This window comes from Gastrolobium bilobum, unplaced genomic scaffold (assembly GCF_033153095.1).
Source record: "Gastrolobium bilobum isolate Gb01-03AN ecotype WA unplaced genomic scaffold, APGP_CSIRO_Gbil_v1 utg6918, whole genome shotgun sequence".
In the NCBI taxonomy this organism is placed as follows: Eukaryota; Viridiplantae; Streptophyta; class Magnoliopsida; order Fabales; family Fabaceae; genus Gastrolobium; species Gastrolobium bilobum.
Genome location: NW_026897081.1, coordinates 113,433 through 135,645, shown reverse-complemented (window position 1 = coordinate 135,645; position 22,213 = coordinate 113,433). Strand labels below are relative to the sequence as shown.

The following is a 22,213-nucleotide window of genomic DNA, read 5'->3' as shown; positions in this document are numbered from 1 at the left end:
AAAAATGCAAGGTAAATTCACATTCACAGACTAAATTATTCTTGTAATTTTGTCATTTTATGCTGACCCTAATAAATAAATAAATCAGGCTGCTTTATTGTTTTAGCCTTTTTTCTCTTATTTACTCCACTAGATTGATATGGGCTCTAGGTCAGCATTCCAACAATTGATAGAAATGTTAGCTTTATTAATGATTCTTTCTCAGGGAACGGAAGTAAGGTCTCCTCAAACCCATTTAATATTAACCCAATGGGCCCAAGAGTATTTTTTCAGGCTATTTCCCTTTTCATGTATACTAAATGGTCGGGGTGGCAATTTTGGTTGACCCGTCCCGCCCCGTCACCAACCCGCCAAAAACGAGATGGGGCAGGTTGACCCGCCAAAAAATATGGGTTGAAAAATGAATTTATCCCTTTTTATGGTGGGTTGGCGGGTCGACCCACCAACCCGCCAATTAAAGAAAAATTAATTAAAATTCAAAAATAAATTATATTTTATGAATATTTCTAATATTATTTTATTTTATTTCACATTTCTCTATATTTTTTTAGTCTCAATCTTAAATGCATACTAATATTTGTCAAACATTCTTTAGGAACTTATATATAGATAACATCTCTCATAAATAAAAGTGTTATTCTTTATTTTTTCTAGAAAGTACTAAGATAAAAAAAAAATTGGATATCACAAAAATTTTAAGAACTAATGAAATACTACCTAATTGTAAAAAAAAAAAAAAATTATAACCCGGCGGGTCAACCCGCCCTGCAACGAGGTGAATCCGTTTTGACCCACTTTTAAACGGGACGTGTTGATGTAGGTTGAAAATCTCAACTCAACCCGTCCCATTTTAGCGTTTAGCGGGTTAACCCGCCGGACTCAACCCATATTGCCACCCCTAGTCAATTGCTTTGTAAAACTTAAAAAGTAGTTTTTGACTTGAAGAAAAATATTTTTACTATTTATGGAAAGTGAAAACATAAGACGAGAAAACTAAGTGAAACACTCACAGCCATAGAAAATAAATGGACAAGAATATTTTAGTTCTATTTTAATTGAAACTCTCTAATTCTAATAAATTATGCTGTTAGTGCTTTAAAAAAAATCAAAAGGAAGGAAATCTCCAAATCCCTAATGTTTATAAATTGGAACCATAGCATGATTAAATTACAAATCCACAAGCTACATCTTGTGACAAAACATGAAACAATATCATCAATAACTCAAAAGATCCAGTAAAACCAACAAAAATCTTATCTTCATGCTTTCTTTCATGGATACAATATCAATAACATGTGTACAAAAGAAAAAATAAAAATAAAATCAAAGTAACATGAAAATTTTCTAACACTACCTAACCTTTCTGTTTCTCGCGAGGTAATCATTTTTATGGCGCAAGAACCCCAAACCAAACTCGACAACATCGAAATCCACAAGGTTCCAAATTTTCACTCAAGAACAAAAAGCCATCTCCAAGTTCCAATTTTTCTTACACCCTTTTGGATTCAGAGCCCAATGCCCTAGTTCTTGTTCCCTCAAACTCAAAAGCCATCCATGGCCACAGACGCGACAGCGAAATTCCAAAACCCCGATTTTCGCTCCGCTCCGCCCCCACCGGAGCCAGATTTCCACCCGGACCTGCCGGCGGCGACCCATGACGGCCTCCATTTCTGGCAGTTCATGGTCGCCGGATCCATCGCCGGCATGGTGGAGCACACGGCAATGTTCCCGGTGGACACGGTGAAGACCCACATGCAAGCTCTGGGTTCATGCCCCATAAAAAAAACCGTGACCGTTCGACAAGCCGTTCAATCGATTCTGAGATCCAACGGTCCCTCTGCATTGTACCGTGGCATTGGAGCAATGGGTCTTGGTGCTGGACCAGCACATGCCGTGTATTTTTCATTCTACGAGACTGGCAAGAAGCTATTCTCTGGTGGCAAACCCAACAACGCTGCTGCACACGCAGCTTCTGGGGTTTGTGCTACTGTTGCAAGTGATGCAGTGTTTACCCCTATGGATATGGTGAAGCAGAGGTTGCAATTGAGTAACAGCGGTTACAAGGGTGTTTGGGATTGTGTGCAAAGGGTTTTGAGCGAAGAGGGGCTAAGAGCGTTTTTTGCTTCTTATAGGACCACGGTTTTGATGAATGCACCTTTTACTGCGGTGCATTTTGCAACCTATGAGGCTGCCAAACGAGGCCTTATGGAGATTTCGCCAGAGAGTGCTGTAGATGAACGCTTGGCTGTTCATGCCACTGCTGGTGCTGCTGCTGGTGCTTTGGCTGCTGCACTTACAACCCCACTTGATGTGGTTAAAACTAAATTGCAGTGTCAGGTATGGTTTTTTGTTTCATTATATGTCAATTTTTGGGTTTTGCCTACATGGGATTCTTATAGTTTTATCTAGACTGTTGTTTGGTAAAAATAGTTTAGTTAGCTTTGTAGAGTGTCTCATATGAACATTGTGCTCTCTCTAGAACTTGTGCTAGTGTGGAAAAAGGAGTGGATGACATTATAAACCTGAGAATGTGGTTACACACATCGTATATGATTTATTTCACCAGATACTCGCATACTCGAGAATGGACCTTATCTTTGATGTGGGACTTATATTTGATATTTCATGAATTCAAGAATCCTTCGTTCTGATACATTGGCTACTCATTTAGCAGAGAGAGAGAGAGAGAGAGAGAGAGGCAGACGATGGGAGAGTGGATATAAGTACTCACTATATGATAAATAGTGTTTATCATATTATTTCTAGTTATTACTGTTATTTGTTTTTCAAAAGAGTGGATATGAAGTTGATACACAATTTTATTTTTCCTGGTTACAAAAAGGAGGAGCTAGATTGGGTATTTGGGTGTGTGGAGGGGAATGTTAGGCTAAAGTGCAGGCAAAGTGTCATGGAAGGGATTTTATCATGCAGTCTAGTAGTCTCCTGAGAGACTTGGCACTAGTGGTGCTTGCTATGGTTCTTGGGACAAGTATTTCTAGCTGATATTTTATATGTTCTGTTAATTCCACCTACATAACTGTGGAAACATCATTTTAGCTCGTCTCATCATTAAGTTCCATGGGCAAGTTTTGTGCTTCTATGAATTGTCCAGATGAAGGTATTCTACACTTTGGCTATAGTATGCCCCCATTCCATTTCTAATGAGTGCTGAAATGTGAAGAAGAAACTGAGGGTTGATAACAAGTGTGCATTACAAATTTGTGGGCTTCAGATTCCTACATAATAGAATTCGAAAAGGAGTTATCCCCTACCCACCCCTCCACCCCCCTTCCAATAAAAACTCTCATTGTTGGTTAACAATGAAGCTGGGGGTCACCGGCCTGCAAGTTCTTGGCAAAGGGAAAGATTTATTATAGCATGGAAATCTTTTTAAGTAACATATGGGATACTTCTGGCATATGCCTGTCTGATTCATAAGCTTGTTTTCCCTTTCTAGAATATAACATACCCTCGTTAACAGATATCATTGAGAAAGAAATGGTTCTTTATGATGGGATATATTTAGGTTTTGGTATTATGCTTGTAAAATTTAATTGAAAGATGATATAATGAAACTAAGGCTTTACAAATGATACCAAGCAATAAAATAAATAAGAAGAGAGTCCTATTCTGAGATGCAGTGTGGTCATACTTGAGAATTGAGTTAAAAAATAGAGAAATAAAATCTAAAATATAACCCTGTCATGTTATCTATGAATTGGTGATTTTGTGAATTCCTTTGCGTCCCCTCTAATTTCCATTGCATCTTCCTCTGGTTTGAGCCGTCCATTGTTTTTCGTCGCATCCCCTGTCTGGTTTGAGCTTCACCATTTTTCATCATTTACCATTGTTTTCTAATGGCATTTTGAGCTTTACCATTTTTCTCGTCCAGTCCTACCTCTGTTCTCTCTCTCTCTCTCTCTCTCTCTCTCTCTCTGTTTTGTACTTTGCACTTGACAGCCCTTGGCCTCATCCCTTTGTCATTGCTCTTCACAGCCATGGCATCATATTCTCAGCCACAACCAAGTGTACGAACTCCACCACATAGCACCTCAGCTTTAAGCTCTTCTTGTGCACTGGTAAAACCTACTGGTGAAAAGTATTATTGTGGTATGCCTTTGGAATATTGAAATATAGTTTTTGTGGTTGATCGCTCTATGCTGTTATCTGAGATTGACAATTATGACACGTTATTTGTTTTTCATTACTAGGATGAGATACAGGCATAGCATTGTATGTATATACAGTATACACACACCAATTATACTTGCGTATTTATCTTTTCAACTTTTGCACAACCAATGCAGTGTTGGGTCAAGTTAATCATACATCTGCATATTGAATCATTGATTGTGCATCAACTATCATCATATGAATGTTTGGTACCTGTGTTTCCCCTGAGGATCTAACAATATTGTATTAAGTCCCTGTCTTTCCTTGGAGGGTTTATCTTGACATTGGTTAATGGCACAGGGCGTCTGTGGATTGGATAAGTTTAAAAGTGATTCAATTGGGGATGTCTTTAAAACAATAGTGAAAAAGGATGGATACAGAGGGCTCATGCGAGGATGGAGTCCAAGGATGCTCTTCCATGCCCCTGCAGCCGCAATCTGCTGGTCCACATATGAAGCTGGGAAGGCCTTTTTCCACGACAATCAAAGTAAAAACAATGGCACGATACTCTAAATAAATGCCAAGTTAGAATATTCATTTCTCTAGATGCATTACAGTTGAATCTGTTGCCCTAGCAAATTAGCAAGAGCTTTGAACCTTGGCACAACGGTTAATGTTGTCGCGGTGTGACTTGGAGATTACAGGTTCGATGCTTGTAATCAGTCTCTTGTAATTGCAAAGTAAAAGCTGTTTATTACAGATCCACACAACAAGTCCGACCTTTCCGTGGAGACTGCGCATAGCGGGAGCTTTATAGCACCATGCTATTTTTTTTGTTCTCTTTAGCTTTTTATTATTTACATTTAAACAGTAGATTATTTCATGAACACAGCTTTATAGCCACATTGTTCTTTTATAAAAAATTGCTAAACTTAATGTTAATGCAAAAGATTATTTCATATTCTGGAATTTAAGGGATTTCATTTTCTGCCAACTAACTATAATTTTGCATTTATCTCTGGTCCTTCAGTTGCTCAGTTATTGAATGTCAGTTAGGACTGTTGTTGTTAGCTGTGATGCCCAAAAGCTGGTTGCTGAGTTGTATATTGTTTTGAATTTGTCATATAGACAGCGTAATGGCACAATGATGTCACTAAGAGAAATTGACACTTGTTACTGTTACTTTTATTTAATGCCTGTTTGTTTTCGTTAGGAATCACAAAATCAAATTGAACGCAACATGATTGATTAGTAGCTCAAACTATGTTTATTCGCCGGTTAGTGTGATATTCAAGTCCTGTAGTACTGGCTTTGGATTTGACATTAGATTTTTTGATTCCAGATTCTTAAATAGTGGTGTGTCTAAGCTTCCTTGTGGATGAATAAAAAAGCGCTTCTTTTTTAACTAAAACAGATTAAGGAAATTATGTTACAACTAAGCTATGCGCGTGTCATAAGATATTACTTTTGAGATATGCTGCTGACAAAATTCTGATCGATACTGTTATTTAATCTTGTTAACTAATGACCATTTTTCATGTCTTTGAATTTCCAAAACGAAAGGAAAGGAACTAGGCCATTAAGTTTATATTTTATAATGAACTAAGTTTTGAATCACTCATCGACTTATTTGACTCTCCAATTTTTGCCTTGTATCGCACCATGTGAAAAGCATATTGTATCTGACAGGCATTTAGCTCATGTTTGGAGTATAAGCTCCTCAACTTCAAGCAATGGTAGAGCGAGGAAGAGAGGGAATAGAGAGGAATAATCCCCTCAAGTTTAAATAATCCTTTAGTTGTGAGCGTCATTTGTGTTGTTTTTTATCATATAAATAATAACCCCCTCTTCAAATTCTTAGAAATCTTTATTTGTGAACATCATTTCTGATCTTTGGGTTATATAGATAGTTTTAACTTAATACTACAGTTGCAATTTTGCCCCCCTTCATCAAATTTTATAGTTCCCCCATTCTGAAGTGGTTTCTGGTAATGCATTATCTCAACAAGTTTTTGCTTGCTGCTACTGATTCTGTTCTTGTACTCATAATCATACTTCTCCACCTTATCAAAGACAATTCTTAGGTAGTAACATGTCATACACGAAAAACAATTTTTCTATGAATATCTTACATAGCTTCTTTCTCATTGCATAAAGCACAACAGATTTGATGACAAAGCAGGAATGCTTCCATGAATAAATCCTTATTTCTCAGAGCATCACCAAAATTTAGTGGCCACAGAATACTTAAGGCAACTCCCGCTCTAGTGATCTCAGCAATTAGGACCTTGTTTTCTTTAAGTATAATCAACATTGAGATTAACAAATCTTATGAACTTACAACCTGACCAACAATTACAGTAATATCGTCAAGCTTTCCACCTGTTACAATAGAAAAACTGAGGTCAGCCACATGTAGGGAGAAAAAAAACAAAGTGTTATTTTGGAATATGTTATGCCACACCTGTAAGCTTCATTCCAAGAATCTTCTTCCATAAGGGGGCTTCAAAACCCTGGAAAATTATTAAGGAAAAAAAGGTGGTTATTGCAAACTTTTGGCCTTTTTAATGTCCATCTGTTTCATGCAAAATAACTTTCTAAAAAGTGTTTTCTTCATTTTTGGTGTTTCTTGCAAACAATATGTTTTTTTTTTTTTTGTTTGTTTGGGATAAATCATAGATATCTTCCAAGGGAGGTAATTCTGTTCGGGGTGGGTCTAGGATTAACTCCCAAAGATGATACTCGGGAGGATCGAACACATGTTCTCATCCCCACCTGCTCAGCTCCCATGCGTCAACTGAGCTACCATCATTTTGTTGTAAACAATATCTTTTTAACTGTCAACATAATGTTTTCCTGGTCAATGGTTGCAACTCTTTTCAAGAACGAGAATGTGACTTCCCTAATCAGAAGTTATTTTACAAAACAAATCAAACATAGAAAATTATAAACGACACTTCATTTTCTATAATCAAATTATATTTTGTAAAGCAAATGAAGTCTAGCTATAAACTTCTCTCCGTACCTTAGACCTGGCCTCCAACGAATAGGGAGAATCAAAATTTGAATCCATTGCATGACTGCTTGCCAAGTTAGCCAGTGCCTTTGCTAGCAACAAAATGAATTTTGACTAAGTCAATGGTAAACCTAAATTCCTCACTCTCATCAATCAAGAAGGAAGACAATACCAGTCTCAGCAACATCTTTGTGTCTAATAACGGTTGAAACAATTTCATGGTCAAAAACATTATCAAAAAGTCCATCGGATCCCATAACAATTGTGTCTCCTTCTATCAACTCCACATTGCTTACCTGTTTTCCTGCAGTGGTTAGTAAAAGAATATATAACAGAAGAACCACATTTATCTCAGGTGGAGAATGAGACTATCCCATTTGGAAAGTTCTGTACTTAGTTCTGTCACAATAAGGGAATACATATCTTGGCCCAAACCACTACTTTTAAAATGACACTTATATTGATTAAATATACAATTTCCCTCCTCAAAGATGTTACTTGTGTTGTTTTTGTCCACAAAAGTTTTTTGTCTATACAAATTGGTTCCTGAAGTTGTCAACTTGTTAAACCCTTCGGGGACCAATTTGTATAGGCAGAAATCTTCCAAGACCAAAGCAACACAAGTAACATCTTTCAGGGACCAAGCTGTATATTTACTCCACTTAAATTTGTTAGGAGTTCATGTCATATCAAACAATGTAGAGTTTGTAGCCAACCTATTTAACTTTCAGGAGTTCAACTGCATCTCAAAATTAATTTTTAAACCATAAATCCAGGATAGAGTTTCGAGAGAATTAATGCATAACTGAAGAAAATAATAATAGAGGTTCTATGCCCCCAAAATCCAACATTTTGAGTGACATTTGAGCTCAAAAATCACAGTATATAAATATAGTTCTGTAGCATCGGATTATTGTAGGAAGTATCAATATGATCTATTTAGTAATTTGTCTCCATTTGAGCAAGAAAAAAAAAATAGGTGAATACTTTCTCCGCTTATTTTTCCCTTCTGTCTCTTCATTCGGGCATGAACTGGACTAATTGAAAGTTGACATAAGAAAAAATAATTTTTTTTTTTAAAGTTTAGAAATCTCGTCTAGTTTGAATAGTGAAAACAGATTGAGAAGTTGGAGGAGGAAAGCCAGTTAACAATAGTAGATGATTGTTAAAAATAGTACCACTGCATCAAGGTATGTTTGGCCAACCCTCTCAGAGCTCAGTTGGAATGGACAGTCAAAGTAATGTTCTTGTGGAGAAGTGGAAAAAATCACATGACCTGAAAAGAGCACATAAAGAAACTCAGGTTCTCAACATTAGAGAAGAGAAAGAAAAATACGTAGAGCAAATTGCATTAGCCATATTAGAAAAAGATCAGGGTTAGACGAAATATGGCACAAGATATTACCATTACGGACAACTCTTAAGCCACAATCCCCAACATTGGCAATCTTTAGAATCCCATTCTTCTCCAGCATAGCAACAATACTTCATAGACAAGACACTAAATAGGTAAATTGTGATAGAATAGTTTAAAATGCAAGTGTCAATGTTTGAACTTACACAGTAGCTGAGCCTGTAGAGGAAGTAGCAGCATGCGCTTTCCTTATAAGAATCTGAGGATCATTGTTCACCTGCTAAATCCATCAATTAGCAAACAGTAGTACATGCATAGAAGCAGTCTTATTGCTCAAAATGAACAGAAAAGAAAAAATTATCTAAATTTTAACAATGAATTGTCCTCACCCCTATCCTCGCTAGTCGGGGTTTAACGAGGAGTGGTTTTTAATGAATTGTTGTAGCTTAATGGTTGGTGTTACAAGCTTCCAGAAGGGGTACCGGGTTTGACACCCACCAACAGCACTATAAAATATAGAGGGCGAGTTTGAAGCAGTGGTAAAACAGCTCTTTTGTGACTGAAAGGTTATAGGTTCAAATCCAGAGAACAGTCTTTTTGCAAATATGCAAGGGTAAGACCGTGTACAATTTGTTATTGCTCTTACCACTACCCTCACTAGTCGGGGTTTAATGGAGAGTTTTTTTTTTTTTTTTTTCTTTCTTTTTAATGTACTTGGAAAGCAAAATAATTATGATTTAGAAAATGTTCATCATCAGCAAGTGTGTTTAGGTTATGTTACCTCCTCATCTCCTACAAAATTGGAAGCATTAGCCAGCAATTCACGTGGGAACAGTGAAGGATCCACGTCCTCTTCAGCCCAACTGAGACACAAAATACAAAAGCATGTTAAGACAATTTATCATAAGTCATAGGTTATGCCTTATCATTGAAGATAATTTCTCAGCACCATTTAGAATGTTAAATCAATAATTAATTACCCAGAGACGCCATCAGCAACAGCAATAATTCCCCCATTATGATTGCTGACAAAGAAAGCATCTTCCCCACCTCTGTCAACCTTTAGAAATACCAGGACTTGAGCAAGTGGCAGATGCACCCAAAAAAAATTAGAAAACTTGTTCACTTAATTGAGTTCACTTAGCAGAAAAGACACTTTTTTTGTGTTTACTATGGTGTTATTCATGAGCAATGGACGAAAGTGGCTTGCTTTTCTTGGGTTCAGTTCAGTTGAAATGATTAATACCTTTTTTGGATGTGGAATGAGGCAAGTCCCAACAGAAAATGATACCTCGGACCTACAACCTCAGAAACAGAAATCAAACAAAAACCCATGTTTAAGGAAGGGCCAAAAAAGCATGAAGAATCAGAAATTGAGGAGTAGCTCACCGAATTAAAGGGTTAAGTTCTGAAGAAAAAGAAGAAGAGAGCACCACTCTCTTCCTCTTCTTTGCGGTTTCATCAATAGAAGATATGGAATGAATGAGTTGCCGAGACCGAGAATGAGAAATCATTGCAGCCCTCAATATGGGGATTGCCATTTCTTCCCGCTTCAACTTCAACAAACTCTCTCCTTCACACACAGCCATGAAAACGAAAACGAAAACGAACGTTTATCTCGATTTTTATTTTGTGAATACAAAATATTAAGTAAATTATAAATTTCAATGTCTTAACAGCAAGCACCAGTGGTCTAGTGGTAGAATAGTACCCTGCCACGGTACAGACCCGGGTTCGATTCCCGGCTGGTGCAATCAAATTTTTTTTCAAACTTTCCATTTTTTATTTATTTTTACAGAAAAACCTTTCTAAATTTCAGTATTTCGTTCTTGCTGTTCTTCTATCTCCCTCTTCGCTCTTCACTTTCAAGTTGCAGTAATGAACGGTGCCGCCATTAGTTTTATCGAAGGTAAATAATATTATCTATTTATTATTTTCCTTTTAATTTTATCAGAAAAAATTGGTAGAAAAAGAGGGGGAAAATGTTCAACTGCTTTGTGAATTGAGTGTTTTTTTTTTTTTTTTGGGGTGTGTGCTTGCATATAGAAAACGGAAACGGAAGCGATTCGGACGCGAATTCCGATGACGCGCCGGAATACTACCAGCCGATCTCCGCCGTCGACGACGACGGAAACTCAGACGGAGAGCACGGGGTTGAGTTCCACCAGCTGCCGAACGGATACAGCAGCGGGCATGGTGTAGCGGAGAACGGGATCTCGTCTCTGGATCTAAACGACGACGTAGAGCATAAGAGCAGCGATGAGGAGGAGGAGGAAGAGGAGAGAAGCGGAGAGGAATTTGAGAGTGCGATTCGGAGTGCGTTGAGGGAGGACGAGAACCGGAGGAATGCGCCGCTGACGGTGGATAACGCGACGAGGGTGATGGAGGCGATGCGCGGAGTGTCCTTTGCCGGAGTTGCTCCCGATTGGGTTGCACAAATCCCTGAGGATTCCTGGATTGATCATCTTCGCAGATTGAGACAACCACCACACACCTAGATATATTTAGATTCATTCTATTTTCCCCTTCATTTCAGTTCTGAATTTGTTTTCTTTTTTCTTTACTCATTCTAAGAATTGTGTTTTGTGGGAACAATTATTTGGTCAATTTCATATTCTTCTTGATAAACCACATAAATTCTACTGTCCAATGACAATTATATGCTGAGAAGTATTGTTTCTTAGCTTTATTTGGTACAAAGAATCATAGCTTGTAACTCAGTGACGCAGTCAAGTTGATAAGATTGATAACATTCTATAAAATTACACAAACTGAAAATTCTCCCACCGATTACAAACACTTGTCTAAGCCGTTCACAGCAGTGTCAATTCGTGAATTAAATTTTAACTTCAAAACTGGCATTCAACTCCGATTGTAGCTGCTCTTGCCTTTATATATTCGTTCATAGCAAGCCCATTTTCTCATGAAAAAAATGTTATATATTAGTTGTTTGATCATTGGAAGCCACAGAATGAACAAGGTCCCACTGCCTTCTCAAGCACCTATATTTTCAATATCAGCACCTTTGTCCATTCTTTTGACAATTCCAGCAATAACCTGAAGAGAGTTCATAAAAACAAAAATTAGCACATTTATGCGGGCTAACAACCAGTTCCACAGTATTGGTATCATTCTAGTATCGGTTGTGTAAATTTTCTACCTTTCCGGGTCCCAGTTCATAGCTTTTATTCAGTCCCTTGGTTAGAAGAGTCTTCACTGTTGTTTCCCATTGAACAGGTGAAGTAACCTGCCAATTGCATTACAGGTGCAATTATTTTCAGTTCATGTCTTCGTGTTGGAAAGAAGCAAGGATCACCAGCATACCTGACGTGCCAATGTCTTCTTTATTGTGTCAGGATCTGCATGCGGCTGTACATCCACATTGGAAATGACTGGTATTCTTGGGGTTCTGATTTCTGTTGCTGCCAATGCTGCTTCCAATCTTGACACAGCTGGTTCCATAAAACTAGTGTGGAAAGCACCAGCAACAGCTAGGCGCACCTGCCACAGTAAGGGAAAGGCATTATTTCTTTGAAAAAAGGTGGCATTGGGAAGAGAAGATTAGGGGCAAATTCATACAGTCATTCGAGCCTTGAAAGATTTTGCTTTTGATTCCAGCACTTCTACTCCTTTTATGCCTCCAGAGACAGCATAGTTTCCCTACCAAAATATAACACATTCCAAAGAAGCTACTCATCATAAAAATAAGAAACAGAATTTTGTCTAAGCTTGTTAAAAGGCAGATCCACAAGAACCTTACTGGACATAGGTAATTGGCAATCTGAACCTTCTCAGCTTCAGGAACTTCCTGATTGGCTGCATCACACAATTGTTGGACCTTGTCTGAGTCCAGTCCTATCACACTAACCATGGCACTTTTAGCAGCATCGGCAGCATCCTGGATAAAAGAACTAATGTTATGTTACTAACCAGAAACACAAATTACTATCCAAATGAGTTCATATGAGTCAGACAAGAAACTAGACCAGCTAGCAGAGACTGCTTACCTGCATGGCTGCACCTCTCAGTTTGACCAACTTGAGTCCATCTTCAAAGCTTACAAGTCAAATTAAATACATGGTTAATAGCCGGTCAATTAAGAAAAAGTGGAAATTAAACAAAACCACTCAAAGGATATTTAAGTCACAACTTGTATGTGTAAAATTACATAGTAGATATTCTACATTCACCATATGCTGCAAGCTGGCAGACTGACAAGGAAAGGTTCTAAACTTCATAGATGGTACTTTTCCAATAGGCTAAAAATAAAGAAAGTTATTTCCCTGTAGGGGTGAGGGTACTCCATGTACGCACCTTACCCTGTGCATATTACAAAGAGGCTACCGTGACTTTTTAGTCATGAAAAAATAGTTTTACCACGGCTCCAGACTCGTCACTTTTTTACTTTTCCAATAGGCTACCAACAATAAATTCATTTAGAAAGATGTGGTGATGGGTGAGAATTAAAGCAAAATGTAAACCTTAGATCAACTATTCACATTCAGAAAAAACCACAGTTCGGTAACTCACATGTATCGACTTGGTTACTCTAATGCCACAACCAGACTCAAAGTAAAGGTCTAACTCAACTATATGGTACAGAAGTGTCATGGCCAAAAATAAGAGGCACATATGCAATAATTACTTATTATTCCTTTACTTTTTATGAAGATTTATGGATACATGAAGAAAAATATGAAAAAGTGGAGGAAATGAAAGGGGAAGCCATAGAAATGCCATTGTAATAAAAAATAATTACTTATGGAAACTCACCTGAAAGCCCCAGCAAAAGCCAGAGCAGTATATTCTCCCAGGCTTAAACCACATGTAACATCAACAGAGTCAATAATCTGCTGACCTCCCTCGCGCACACGAAGTAGCTCTACAGCAGCAAGACTTGTGACATAAATAGCAGGCTGAAGGAAGCAGAGATTCAAATGGTGAACATTACATCTATGGCAATCTTTATAAACAACAGAAATTTGAGAACTGAACAAGTTATGCATACTAGTATAATATAGTTCTTTACTTCTTTATTCTCTTTTACTTTTTATATAAAAAAAAATCTTGATCACAAAGGAGGTCTGAGGCCTGTGGAGGAGGGAATGGAAGGCGAAAGTGCAGGCAAAGTGGCCTAGCTGGGATGTGATCCCCAGGATCAAGAAGTTCCCATAGAGACTTAGTGTCACTTAAGTTATAGCTCTTTGGCGGCTTTTGACCTTTTTACCCTTCATTAATTAATTAATAATCATTTTGCCCCTTATTCAAAACTATCTACCAATCTGCCCCTCTTTAATCGATTAACTTGAAGATTTAATCGATTAAATAATCAAAACTGACAAAAATGGTTGACTTGAAGATTTAATCGATTAAATCTTCAACTTAATCAATTAAATCTTCTTGGCATATTTGGCAAAAATGGCAAAACTGCTTATAATCATCTAACTCGTGGTGATGATGGTGGTAATTCGCAAGCCAATCTGCTGTTACCCTTCCTTGGCGTATGATGATAATTGATGGACCAATTCTTTCTTGCCAATTTTTAGACTTTGTTTATGTGATTGATTTTAAACACGTTGGATTTTAGTATATCATCTCTGATCTTTGTTGAGTATATTAACCTGCAGGATACAAGAATCGTATTATGATAATTCCAATTTCTCATTATTTGTGGCATTGTAATACTGTGCTGGTGAGTGTTAGTTAATTGACGATCCATTGTCATCGATAAAATCAATAAAAGTACTGTTTTGTATCCCTATGATATTTCTTTTTTGGTATACAGTTAAGTTTTAATGAAATTATTTGCTGTCAGAAGTCATATATACAAAAAAGGCAAAGCAGTCTGTGAAAGCCATTTAGTGGCTTGCATACGGATATTAACAAGAAAGAATTGGTCCATCAATTATCATCATACGCCAAGAAGATTTAATCGATTAAGTTGGAGATTTAATCGATTAAATCTTCAAATCAACCATTTTTGCTAGTTTTGACCATTTAATCGATTAAATCTTCAACTTAATCGATTAAAGAGGGGCAGATTGGTAGATAATTTTGGATAAAGGACAAAATGGTTATTAATTAATTAACGAAGGACAAAAGGGTCAAAAAGCCGCTCTTTGGCTCCTATTTCCTTTTCAAAGTTAACCAGCAAAGGTTTTTGACATTTACATATTTTAATTGGATGAAATATAAAAGCTAAAGGCACAGGCTTAAAGCAATCTTTGAACTTGATTATGAAGTGATCCAGCAGAAGTAATTTCACTTGATTCAACTTCCAATCATCAAACTGAAATTGCCTTGACCACTCATTATGCATATAAGCCATCTCCATAGCACTCTGCTATATTGGAATGATTTCCAGTTTTTAATTGACTATATTAAACTAACAAGCATGAAACCATGACTAAGATATGGCATGCAAATTTCCAGCACCCTATTTTATATTCCATATATACGCATAAAACATATACTTGCTGTTTCAGTTTCAAGTAATAGCAGCCCAAGGATTCTTCCCTAACTGAAGATAGAGTATCTTAAACAATAAATAATTGGGTTTTATAATTCTCATTTAACATGAGAATTACAATTTTCCTACACATCCTTCGATTTCCGTGCTGACATGAGTCCTACATATAATTTTTTCTAACACATGGGTCCCATATACTTTTTATCTCTACAACATGAAATTTCAATTCTCCTTCAACATGAGATTTATAAAACCCTAAATAATTAGTAAATAAATAAAAATTACAGCTTGTTCTGAGTTAAATGACAACCAAAATCAGATTTTTTTTTTAATTTATTTATTTATATAGAGTAAAAAAATTAGTACAGCATTATAGAACTATTTTTTTATGTCCTTAACTGAACATTCTTAACACGAAAACTAAAACAAATGATAGCCTTGAAAAGTATACCTGGCTAATAACGGTTGAATTTAGCTTTTCTTTTGGCCCATTGATACATATATCAAGAAGATCAAACCTGAATGCAGAAAATACGAAATAATAGTCACGACGGAAAATATAATATCTCAATAAATATTAAAAAAAAAAAAGCTTCAGAAAATGCTTAAAAATTAAAGTGATAATTACCCCAATATCTCATTAGCTTTCTTGTACAAAACTGAAGCAGCAGGCACATTCTGAGCTTCTTTTCCCATTCCAACTGCTTGTGCACCCTGCAACCACATCACATCGATTAGTCCTTTTTTCGTCTTTCAATCAAAATTCCCAAATTCGTGCAAAACGACGTCGTTTTGACGGAAAATGTACCTGACCAGGGAAGAGAAAAGCAGTGGAGGCTTTGTAATCAGCGAACGAAGCATCGTTGACGGAAGCCTGAGATCTGGTGGAGACGCTCATGAAAACCCTAGATCGATGGAAATTGGTTTTGAAAGCGAGGCTTCGAGGTGTTCCATTTGTAGTAGTGGCGAAGAAGGGAGTGGAAGGAAGAGTAGTGAGAGAGGAAGACATTGCAGAGAGCGAAGAAGAAGAAGAAGAAGAAGAAGAAGGGTTGCGAAGAAGAATAAGGGAATGGTGAATGAAACTTAGCATTTGCAGTTAGTGGATATATAGTTAGATTTAGTGAAGGCGGAGCTTACAAGACGTTGGAGTTATTATAGTTAGTTAACATGTTTTTGCCTTCAAAACCAAAGAAACCGCCCAACAACTTTACTACTACCATGGTTGATGCCATCGTCACAACAAGTTGAGGAAAAAAAAAACACTGGGTATAAGAAATAAAACAAAAAAAGCGAAATTTCGTGTCAGAGAAATTTTATTGGTGATATATGAATTTTTTTCAACTGTTGATGATATCACGTACAGAATAAAATGATTGAAATTTGTGATTGTTAAGAATTAGAATGAATTTTTTATTTTTAAATTAGTAAAAAATAACATAAAATTACTATTATTATTTTTTAGATTATCCTTGATAATCTTGTCGGTACCTTATAAATTAATTCAGAATTCAGGAAGGACCTATAATTAAGGCTTTAAATCTATCATTTGATAAAATTATGTTTTTTCAAAGGGAAAAATGTTTATTCTTTTAAATAACACAATTTATATCCTTTCACTCTCATGAAGAAGTGGGACTCACACTTTTATTTTTTGGAAAAAGTTCAACAATACTCCGGTGGTTTGTTCCAGAATCACTTATACCCCTGTAATTTTTTTTTTATCACATATGCCCCTGTGTTTTCTAAAAAATAAAAAATCACAGGGGGATATGTGATAAAAAAATATACCCTTTTGCAAACCACATGGGCATATGTGATATAAAAAAAACTACAAGGACATAGGTGATTCCCAAGCAAACCACATGGATATTTGTGAACTTTTCGCTTATTTTTTTTGTCAACTCTCTCTCCTCCTTTATTTATCTCTTTCTCTCTCTTAAAATGATACAACTTTATATCCTTTTTAAAATGACACACACTTTACAGTTTTTTTTAAAATACAAGAACTACTCAAACTTGACTATGTTCTCTAGATATAAAGTTCTGCCCCAACATAGTGTTAACAAAAATTCTTTTGGGTAGTTTTTTTGTGAAAAGCATGCATGTCAGGTGGGAAAATTGTAATTTGCATTATTTATATTATTTTATGTTAAAGTTTAACGCTGTTTCTCTGTCTAACACAAAGAAACGTGCAAAAAAATAACCTCTAAATATTGTTATGGCAAATTTGGGATGATGGCAGTTTTTGTAAGACTACGGATGTGAAAGATTGATAATGTATAATGCCCTGTGTGTAAGATAGATCTATGAAAACTCTTTCTAATTAACATGCTATATGTCAATTACGCTTAACCGGCCTCATCATTTTTATAGGAGTACTCACAATGTCACTTCTATTAGGAATGGTTGTTCTCTTGGTTATGATAGTCTCTTAATGTTATTGATCTGAATGAAAGAAAATTTCTGGAAATCTTATGTTATGCGTTTTATTATTCGAGTACAAGTTAACCAGGAGGGTATTTTCTTTATGGGTCCGTCGCTTTTCATGTGACTGCTAATGAGAAAAGTTGCGGCAAATTTTTAACACTAGGATACATGTGCGGATCTTAGGATACACGTGCGGATTCTATCAAAACAAAAAACAAAAAAAAAACAGGATTCGGACGCGTATCCTGTATTGCTACAAGTTTTCCCTTCTGCAGTCACATAAGAAGTAATTTCCCCTTTCTTTATTAAGAGATCCAACATATATAGAGCAATTCAACTGAGATTCTCAATACCAACTTGAACTTGTGGTCTGTTTGATCCTTGTGGCACAGCACCCTGTATTATATTCTTCAGAAAGGCTTTGATATTAGTTTCAGATGACCCATCTTTTGCAATTGTTAGCTGACATATATGTTGAAACTCTTTGGCCCTTTTTCTCATATCTCTTCCAACATCACTATCTAACTGCATGAATTTCCTCAGCAGCACAACAATCTCATCTCTTCCCACCAGTGTGTCTAATTTATCTTCTTTCTTCACCCTCCACCCAACTTTCCAATCCTCAACAATGAGCTTACTAATTAGTGGTTGGTCCATAGCAAGTGGGAAGGTTAGAAAAGGAACCCCAGCAAAAAGACCTTCTATAATAGAATTCCACCCAGAGTGTGTCCAGTAACCACCTATAGCAGGATGTAACAACACCCTCAATTGGTCACACCATGCAACAACCAATCCCATGTTCCCACAAATGTCCTTCAACCTTGAACTCTCTCCATGCATATTACCCACAAGAATCTAACCCCACTATTGTGCAAAGCAGCAGCTATTTCATCCATTTGTGCACTTGAAACTGAGAGAAGGCTACCATATGAGATGTACAAAACAGAATCAGAGGGTTGGCTATTTAGCCAGTTAAAGTAAAAGTGGCCAGCACCATTAGCATCATGTGAATTGTCTCCGAGAGTAAGATAAGGTATGTTTGGTAGTAAATATAACAGTCCCCACTAAATAGTTACACTTTAATTTTGTATAAAGTTTTTGCTAATGAAGGCTTTTAAAACATTAATTAAAACTAAATAAAATAATTAATAAATTAGGATCTTAAAAAATTAATTTTATTAAAGGTTTTTTATCTTAATTTTTAACAAAAATTGTTTAAGGTAAACAAACATTAGGGGAAAAAAATCGTTTGGATAATTGTTAAGATAGAGAGAATTTACCTGCTTATCAGGGCCAGATGCCCATACTGACCGTGCGTGCAGCAAGAAGATCCCGGTCATACTTGGTCTAGAAAAATTACCCTAGTTTCTTTCTAATTCTATTCCAGTTCGTGCTAACAACACCATTCTCTATGTCCTCTGCAACAGGATCTGCTACCTACAAAAGCAAAGGAAAGGATAATCTTCACAAAAGGAACAACTCTAATTCAATGTCTAAACAAAAAGAAATACAAATCAATTACAGAAGAATTGAGTAGGGAAAATAATAGAAGACATTGACTTCTACTTCAGAATAGAGCTCTCTCAGGTGTTTCATAATTGAATTCAAGTAGAGCTCACCAATCCCTAATGTAGTGTGTGCCAAAAATGTAGGGTTTTAAGGCATTTTAACACGATAAACGTGATTCTCATTGCAAATGCTACCCCACACTTATCAAAGGTGTGACAACAAATGATTTTTAATGCTTCATATGAATAGTAGAATAGATATTAATTCTTGCTTCAAGTGAAAATGATTGAAATTTAAAAGCATATTAATTGTTGATGTGGTGAATGCAGCCATCAGTCCCTAAGGAGAACAATAAGTTGATTGTACAAAAAGTTGTATAGATCCCTTGGGATCTTTGATGGTATATGCTCCTATAAATGCTGCAACACTTAATTTGGCAATGAATGGAGGAGACTCTTCACTATTGCCTATTCTTCCTTTGGGGTTTACCATATATATGACATCAAAAGATGGACGATCAAAAGCTGTTGCAGGAGAATCAGAAGGTTCGTTTCTAACTCTGGCTTACCAAGAACTTGCGATGGGGGAGCTAACATGGAATTTGCAGTAACAAGTTTTGAACATTCAAGATGTGAAAACGGTGAAGGAAAAACATATAATGTAACCGAAGATTAACAATCCAATTAATATAAAATCAGAAGATAGTTGAAGTTACAAGCGTGTTGATGCCACAGAATCCATATTCAATATTAAATCACATATGGACTAGCCAAAAGATTATATAAACATTAACCATTGAAATGAACACAAATTTAAACTGGGACATCAACTGCATTATCCTCCGCCACTCAATGACGTTGGACACATAAAATGTCTTGTATAAATACATTTAGGTTCATATTGGAGGATCCACCTTCAGCGACTGCTCGATCACATATGCCCTTGAGTTCTAGCGCCCTGTCTCTAATTTCTTTACCATTCCCACTTTCAAGATCCATAAACTTAGTAACCACTTCTAATATTTCTGCTTGTGTTATCAATTCTTCACTTCCCAACTTTGATCTTTTTAACTCCCACCCGTTCTTCCATTCTTCCAAAATTTGCCTCCTATTTGGGAATTGGTCAAAGAAAAGAGGGAACGTCAGCATTGGAATACCAGCAAAAACAGATTCCATGGTAGAATTCCACCCACAATGACTCCAAAACCCACCTACAGAAGGATGGGATAAAACCTTCAATTGGTCACACCAAGGCACCACTAAACCCTTATCCCCACATTTCTCTTTTAACCAAGAAGTTTCTTCACGAGCCACCCAAAAGTAACCAACACCACTTGTGTTTAAAGCTGAAACAATTTCATTCATTTGTGCACTTGACACAGAAAGGAAACTGCCAAAAGAAATGTACAATACTGACAGAGCTGGCTGAGAATCTAGCCAATTTAAGTAGTCAATGTTGTAATCATTATTGACTTCTAAATGACCAGTTTCAGGTTTGAAGTAAGGAAAGGAAATGGGATAGATTGGGAAAGGGAACACAACTTTCAAGGAATCAATTGCTTCAGTTTCTAGCTCTTGGATTGTACTCAATATCAGACAATCTGCTTTGGGCACAGTTGATATACATTTCAACTTAAGTTGCAAAAACTTCAAGTCGTTTTCATGAACCACATTTCTTAGATCAGCTAATTGTGTTGAAGAAATTCCTGGCATATGTTCTTCATCATCATCTGCATCATTAAAAGTCACAATGTTCAAACATCAACAAATAGGAACTACATTTATAGTAAGAGAAATATTTTTTTTATGTTACATACAAAAAGCGTATCTCATAATACACGCCTATCGAAATCTGAGCCAATATATATATATATATTATAATTATGAGACCCATCTAATTATGTCTCTACATGAATGCTATCTCATGTAACATAAGAAAAATTTATAATAATTTTACTAAAAAGTAAACTATCCATTTCAACTTTTAACAATTCATATATTTTTTTTTATCATTTCTAATGTCGATTGTTGATTTCCAGGACGACTATAATTTATTTAAAATTAATACTTAATTAATTAGCATAACTTAATAAATTATAAGTATTAGGAATAAGACTTATATCAAAAGATTATTCCATGTCTATATAGAAAACATAATTATTATCGATATATTCTTGATCTTGATCTTATTTGTATCTGATGGGTATCTGATAAATAAATTAAATTCAACTCAATAAGTAGATAATTTCTAATGTAACTAAATAATAACATTAAATTTTCTCTGATCCATTTAACTATTAATTATTTAAACATGAAATGTTGTAATTTTACCTAGAAGATCAACTATGAAATCCCGGTTACGGGCTAAGCTTTCCAGTTGATGCAACATGTAGTAAAAGGAAGCTGACATAGTCCAAAGCAGCGCCACCGGAATATTTCTCCGGCGTGCAACGGCGACCGGGAACTGCAACTCAACGTCGCCGATGATGGCGGTGACGGGAGGGTTAAGCTGATCAAGGAGGTTGTCAAAGGGAGCTTCGATGTTGGTCATGGCGGCTTGGGAGAAGGCAGGGGAGTCGGCGGCTATCTGAGTGTGGTGGGGGAGGAAGTTTGGGATGGTGGCGAAGCGAATGTTCTCCGGCTTAGGCTCGGAGCCGATGTAGCCGAGCCACTCTTGGGTAACCACGATAGTGATAAGAAGAGCACCACCATCATGACCTTGTGATGTTGAAGAAGCTGCAATTAGTTTGCAGAGCCTCAACATGGGGGTCACGAGACCTCGACCTGGGAAAGGCATGGCCACCACGTGACCACTAAACCTCATAGTTGCTGGAACTTCCATCAATGACTCGTAAGTTATGCTTAGGGTTGATTAGATCTTTGATCTGTGAAAGGGGAAGAAGGCAAAGGCTTTTAAGTGAAGCTGTTTACATGCAGTAGTTCTTGGCATATTTTAGATTGTCTCACAAATAAAATATTAGTTGTTCTTTAATAATGCGTTTGAATTGATGAATATTGACCGTAATATTGATTGAAGCATTAAATTCTTTTTTTGAATTGCATTTAATTCGCCCGACTTTTCATTAAAATAATTCGCCAGACTTTTCATTAAAATATGTCCATTCGAAGATTTCAAGGATACCTATTAATAGTTTTTGGGTTTTATGTTTATAATTTAACATAATATAACTTTACTTTCCTACACACACATTAAAGAGGTGGGGTTCATATTTTTTTTTTCTCTTTCATCATTCCACTTTCTCTCTCCCTTTTAATGTGAGAGTTGGAAACAACACTTACATCATGTTACATAACACTGATAAAAT

At 36.4% G+C, this 22,213-nt stretch overlaps 5 protein-coding genes and 1 non-coding gene across 7 annotated transcripts; 3 read left to right on the top strand and 3 right to left on the bottom strand.

The window, feature by feature from the left end:
• The first annotated feature begins 1,366 nt into the window (after positions 1 to 1,366).
• Positions 1,367 to 5,099, top strand: LOC133303983 (uncharacterized). Its single transcript, XM_061503955.1, has 2 exons — positions 1,367 to 2,337; positions 4,474 to 5,099. The coding sequence occupies exons 1-2, from the start codon at positions 1,555 to 1,557 to the stop codon at positions 4,684 to 4,686; spliced, it is 996 nt and encodes a 331-aa protein (XP_061359939.1). The 5' UTR covers positions 1,367 to 1,554; the 3' UTR covers positions 4,687 to 5,099.
• A 1,076-nt stretch (positions 5,100 to 6,175) lies between these two features.
• Positions 6,176 to 10,056, bottom strand: LOC133303984 (probable protein phosphatase 2C 26). 2 transcript variants are annotated; one of them, XM_061503956.1, is made up of 11 exons: positions 9,873 to 10,056; positions 9,730 to 9,781; positions 9,464 to 9,543; positions 9,265 to 9,346; positions 8,690 to 8,760; positions 8,535 to 8,614; positions 8,308 to 8,405; positions 7,302 to 7,425; positions 7,139 to 7,221; positions 6,578 to 6,626; positions 6,176 to 6,495 (listed from the first exon to the last, which is right to left on the bottom strand). In XM_061503956.1, exons 1-11 carry the CDS (start codon positions 10,022 to 10,024, stop codon positions 6,443 to 6,445), a joined length of 924 nt encoding a protein of 307 aa, XP_061359940.1. In that variant the 5' UTR covers positions 10,025 to 10,056; the 3' UTR covers positions 6,176 to 6,442. The 2 variants fall into 2 exon arrangements, 1 of the variants encoding a protein (XP_061359940.1); XR_009750541.1 differs by having other exon boundaries at positions 6,474 to 6,495; positions 7,139 to 7,216.
• Positions 10,057 to 10,165: 109 nt separating this feature from the next.
• Positions 10,166 to 10,236, top strand: TRNAG-GCC (transfer RNA glycine (anticodon GCC)). The gene has a single exon. It is a non-coding gene; the product is annotated as a tRNA-Gly (tRNA).
• An 85-nt stretch (positions 10,237 to 10,321) lies between these two features.
• Positions 10,322 to 11,120, top strand: LOC133303982 (uncharacterized). Its single transcript, XM_061503954.1, has 2 exons — positions 10,322 to 10,392; positions 10,530 to 11,120. Exons 1-2 carry the CDS (start codon positions 10,362 to 10,364, stop codon positions 10,979 to 10,981), a joined length of 483 nt encoding a protein of 160 aa, XP_061359938.1. The 5' UTR covers positions 10,322 to 10,361; the 3' UTR covers positions 10,982 to 11,120.
• A 280-nt stretch (positions 11,121 to 11,400) lies between these two features.
• LOC133303981 (uncharacterized) lies at positions 11,401 to 16,179 on the bottom strand. Its single transcript, XM_061503952.1, has 10 exons — positions 15,761 to 16,179; positions 15,581 to 15,666; positions 15,404 to 15,470; positions 13,257 to 13,399; positions 12,491 to 12,539; positions 12,244 to 12,381; positions 12,063 to 12,143; positions 11,808 to 11,984; positions 11,644 to 11,730; positions 11,401 to 11,540 (listed from the first exon to the last, which is right to left on the bottom strand). The coding sequence occupies exons 1-10, from the start codon at positions 16,040 to 16,042 to the stop codon at positions 11,478 to 11,480; spliced, it is 1,173 nt and encodes a 390-aa protein (XP_061359936.1). The 5' UTR covers positions 16,043 to 16,179; the 3' UTR covers positions 11,401 to 11,477.
• A 1,307-nt stretch (positions 16,180 to 17,486) lies between these two features.
• LOC133303990 (UDP-glycosyltransferase 87A1-like) lies at positions 17,487 to 21,831 on the bottom strand. The gene is made up of 3 exons (XM_061503962.1): positions 21,219 to 21,831; positions 20,045 to 20,605; positions 17,487 to 18,077 (listed from the first exon to the last, which is right to left on the bottom strand). Exons 1-3 carry the CDS (start codon positions 21,727 to 21,729, stop codon positions 17,713 to 17,715), a joined length of 1,437 nt encoding a protein of 478 aa, XP_061359946.1. The 5' UTR covers positions 21,730 to 21,831; the 3' UTR covers positions 17,487 to 17,712.
• Positions 21,832 to 22,213: the final 382 nt, after the last annotated feature.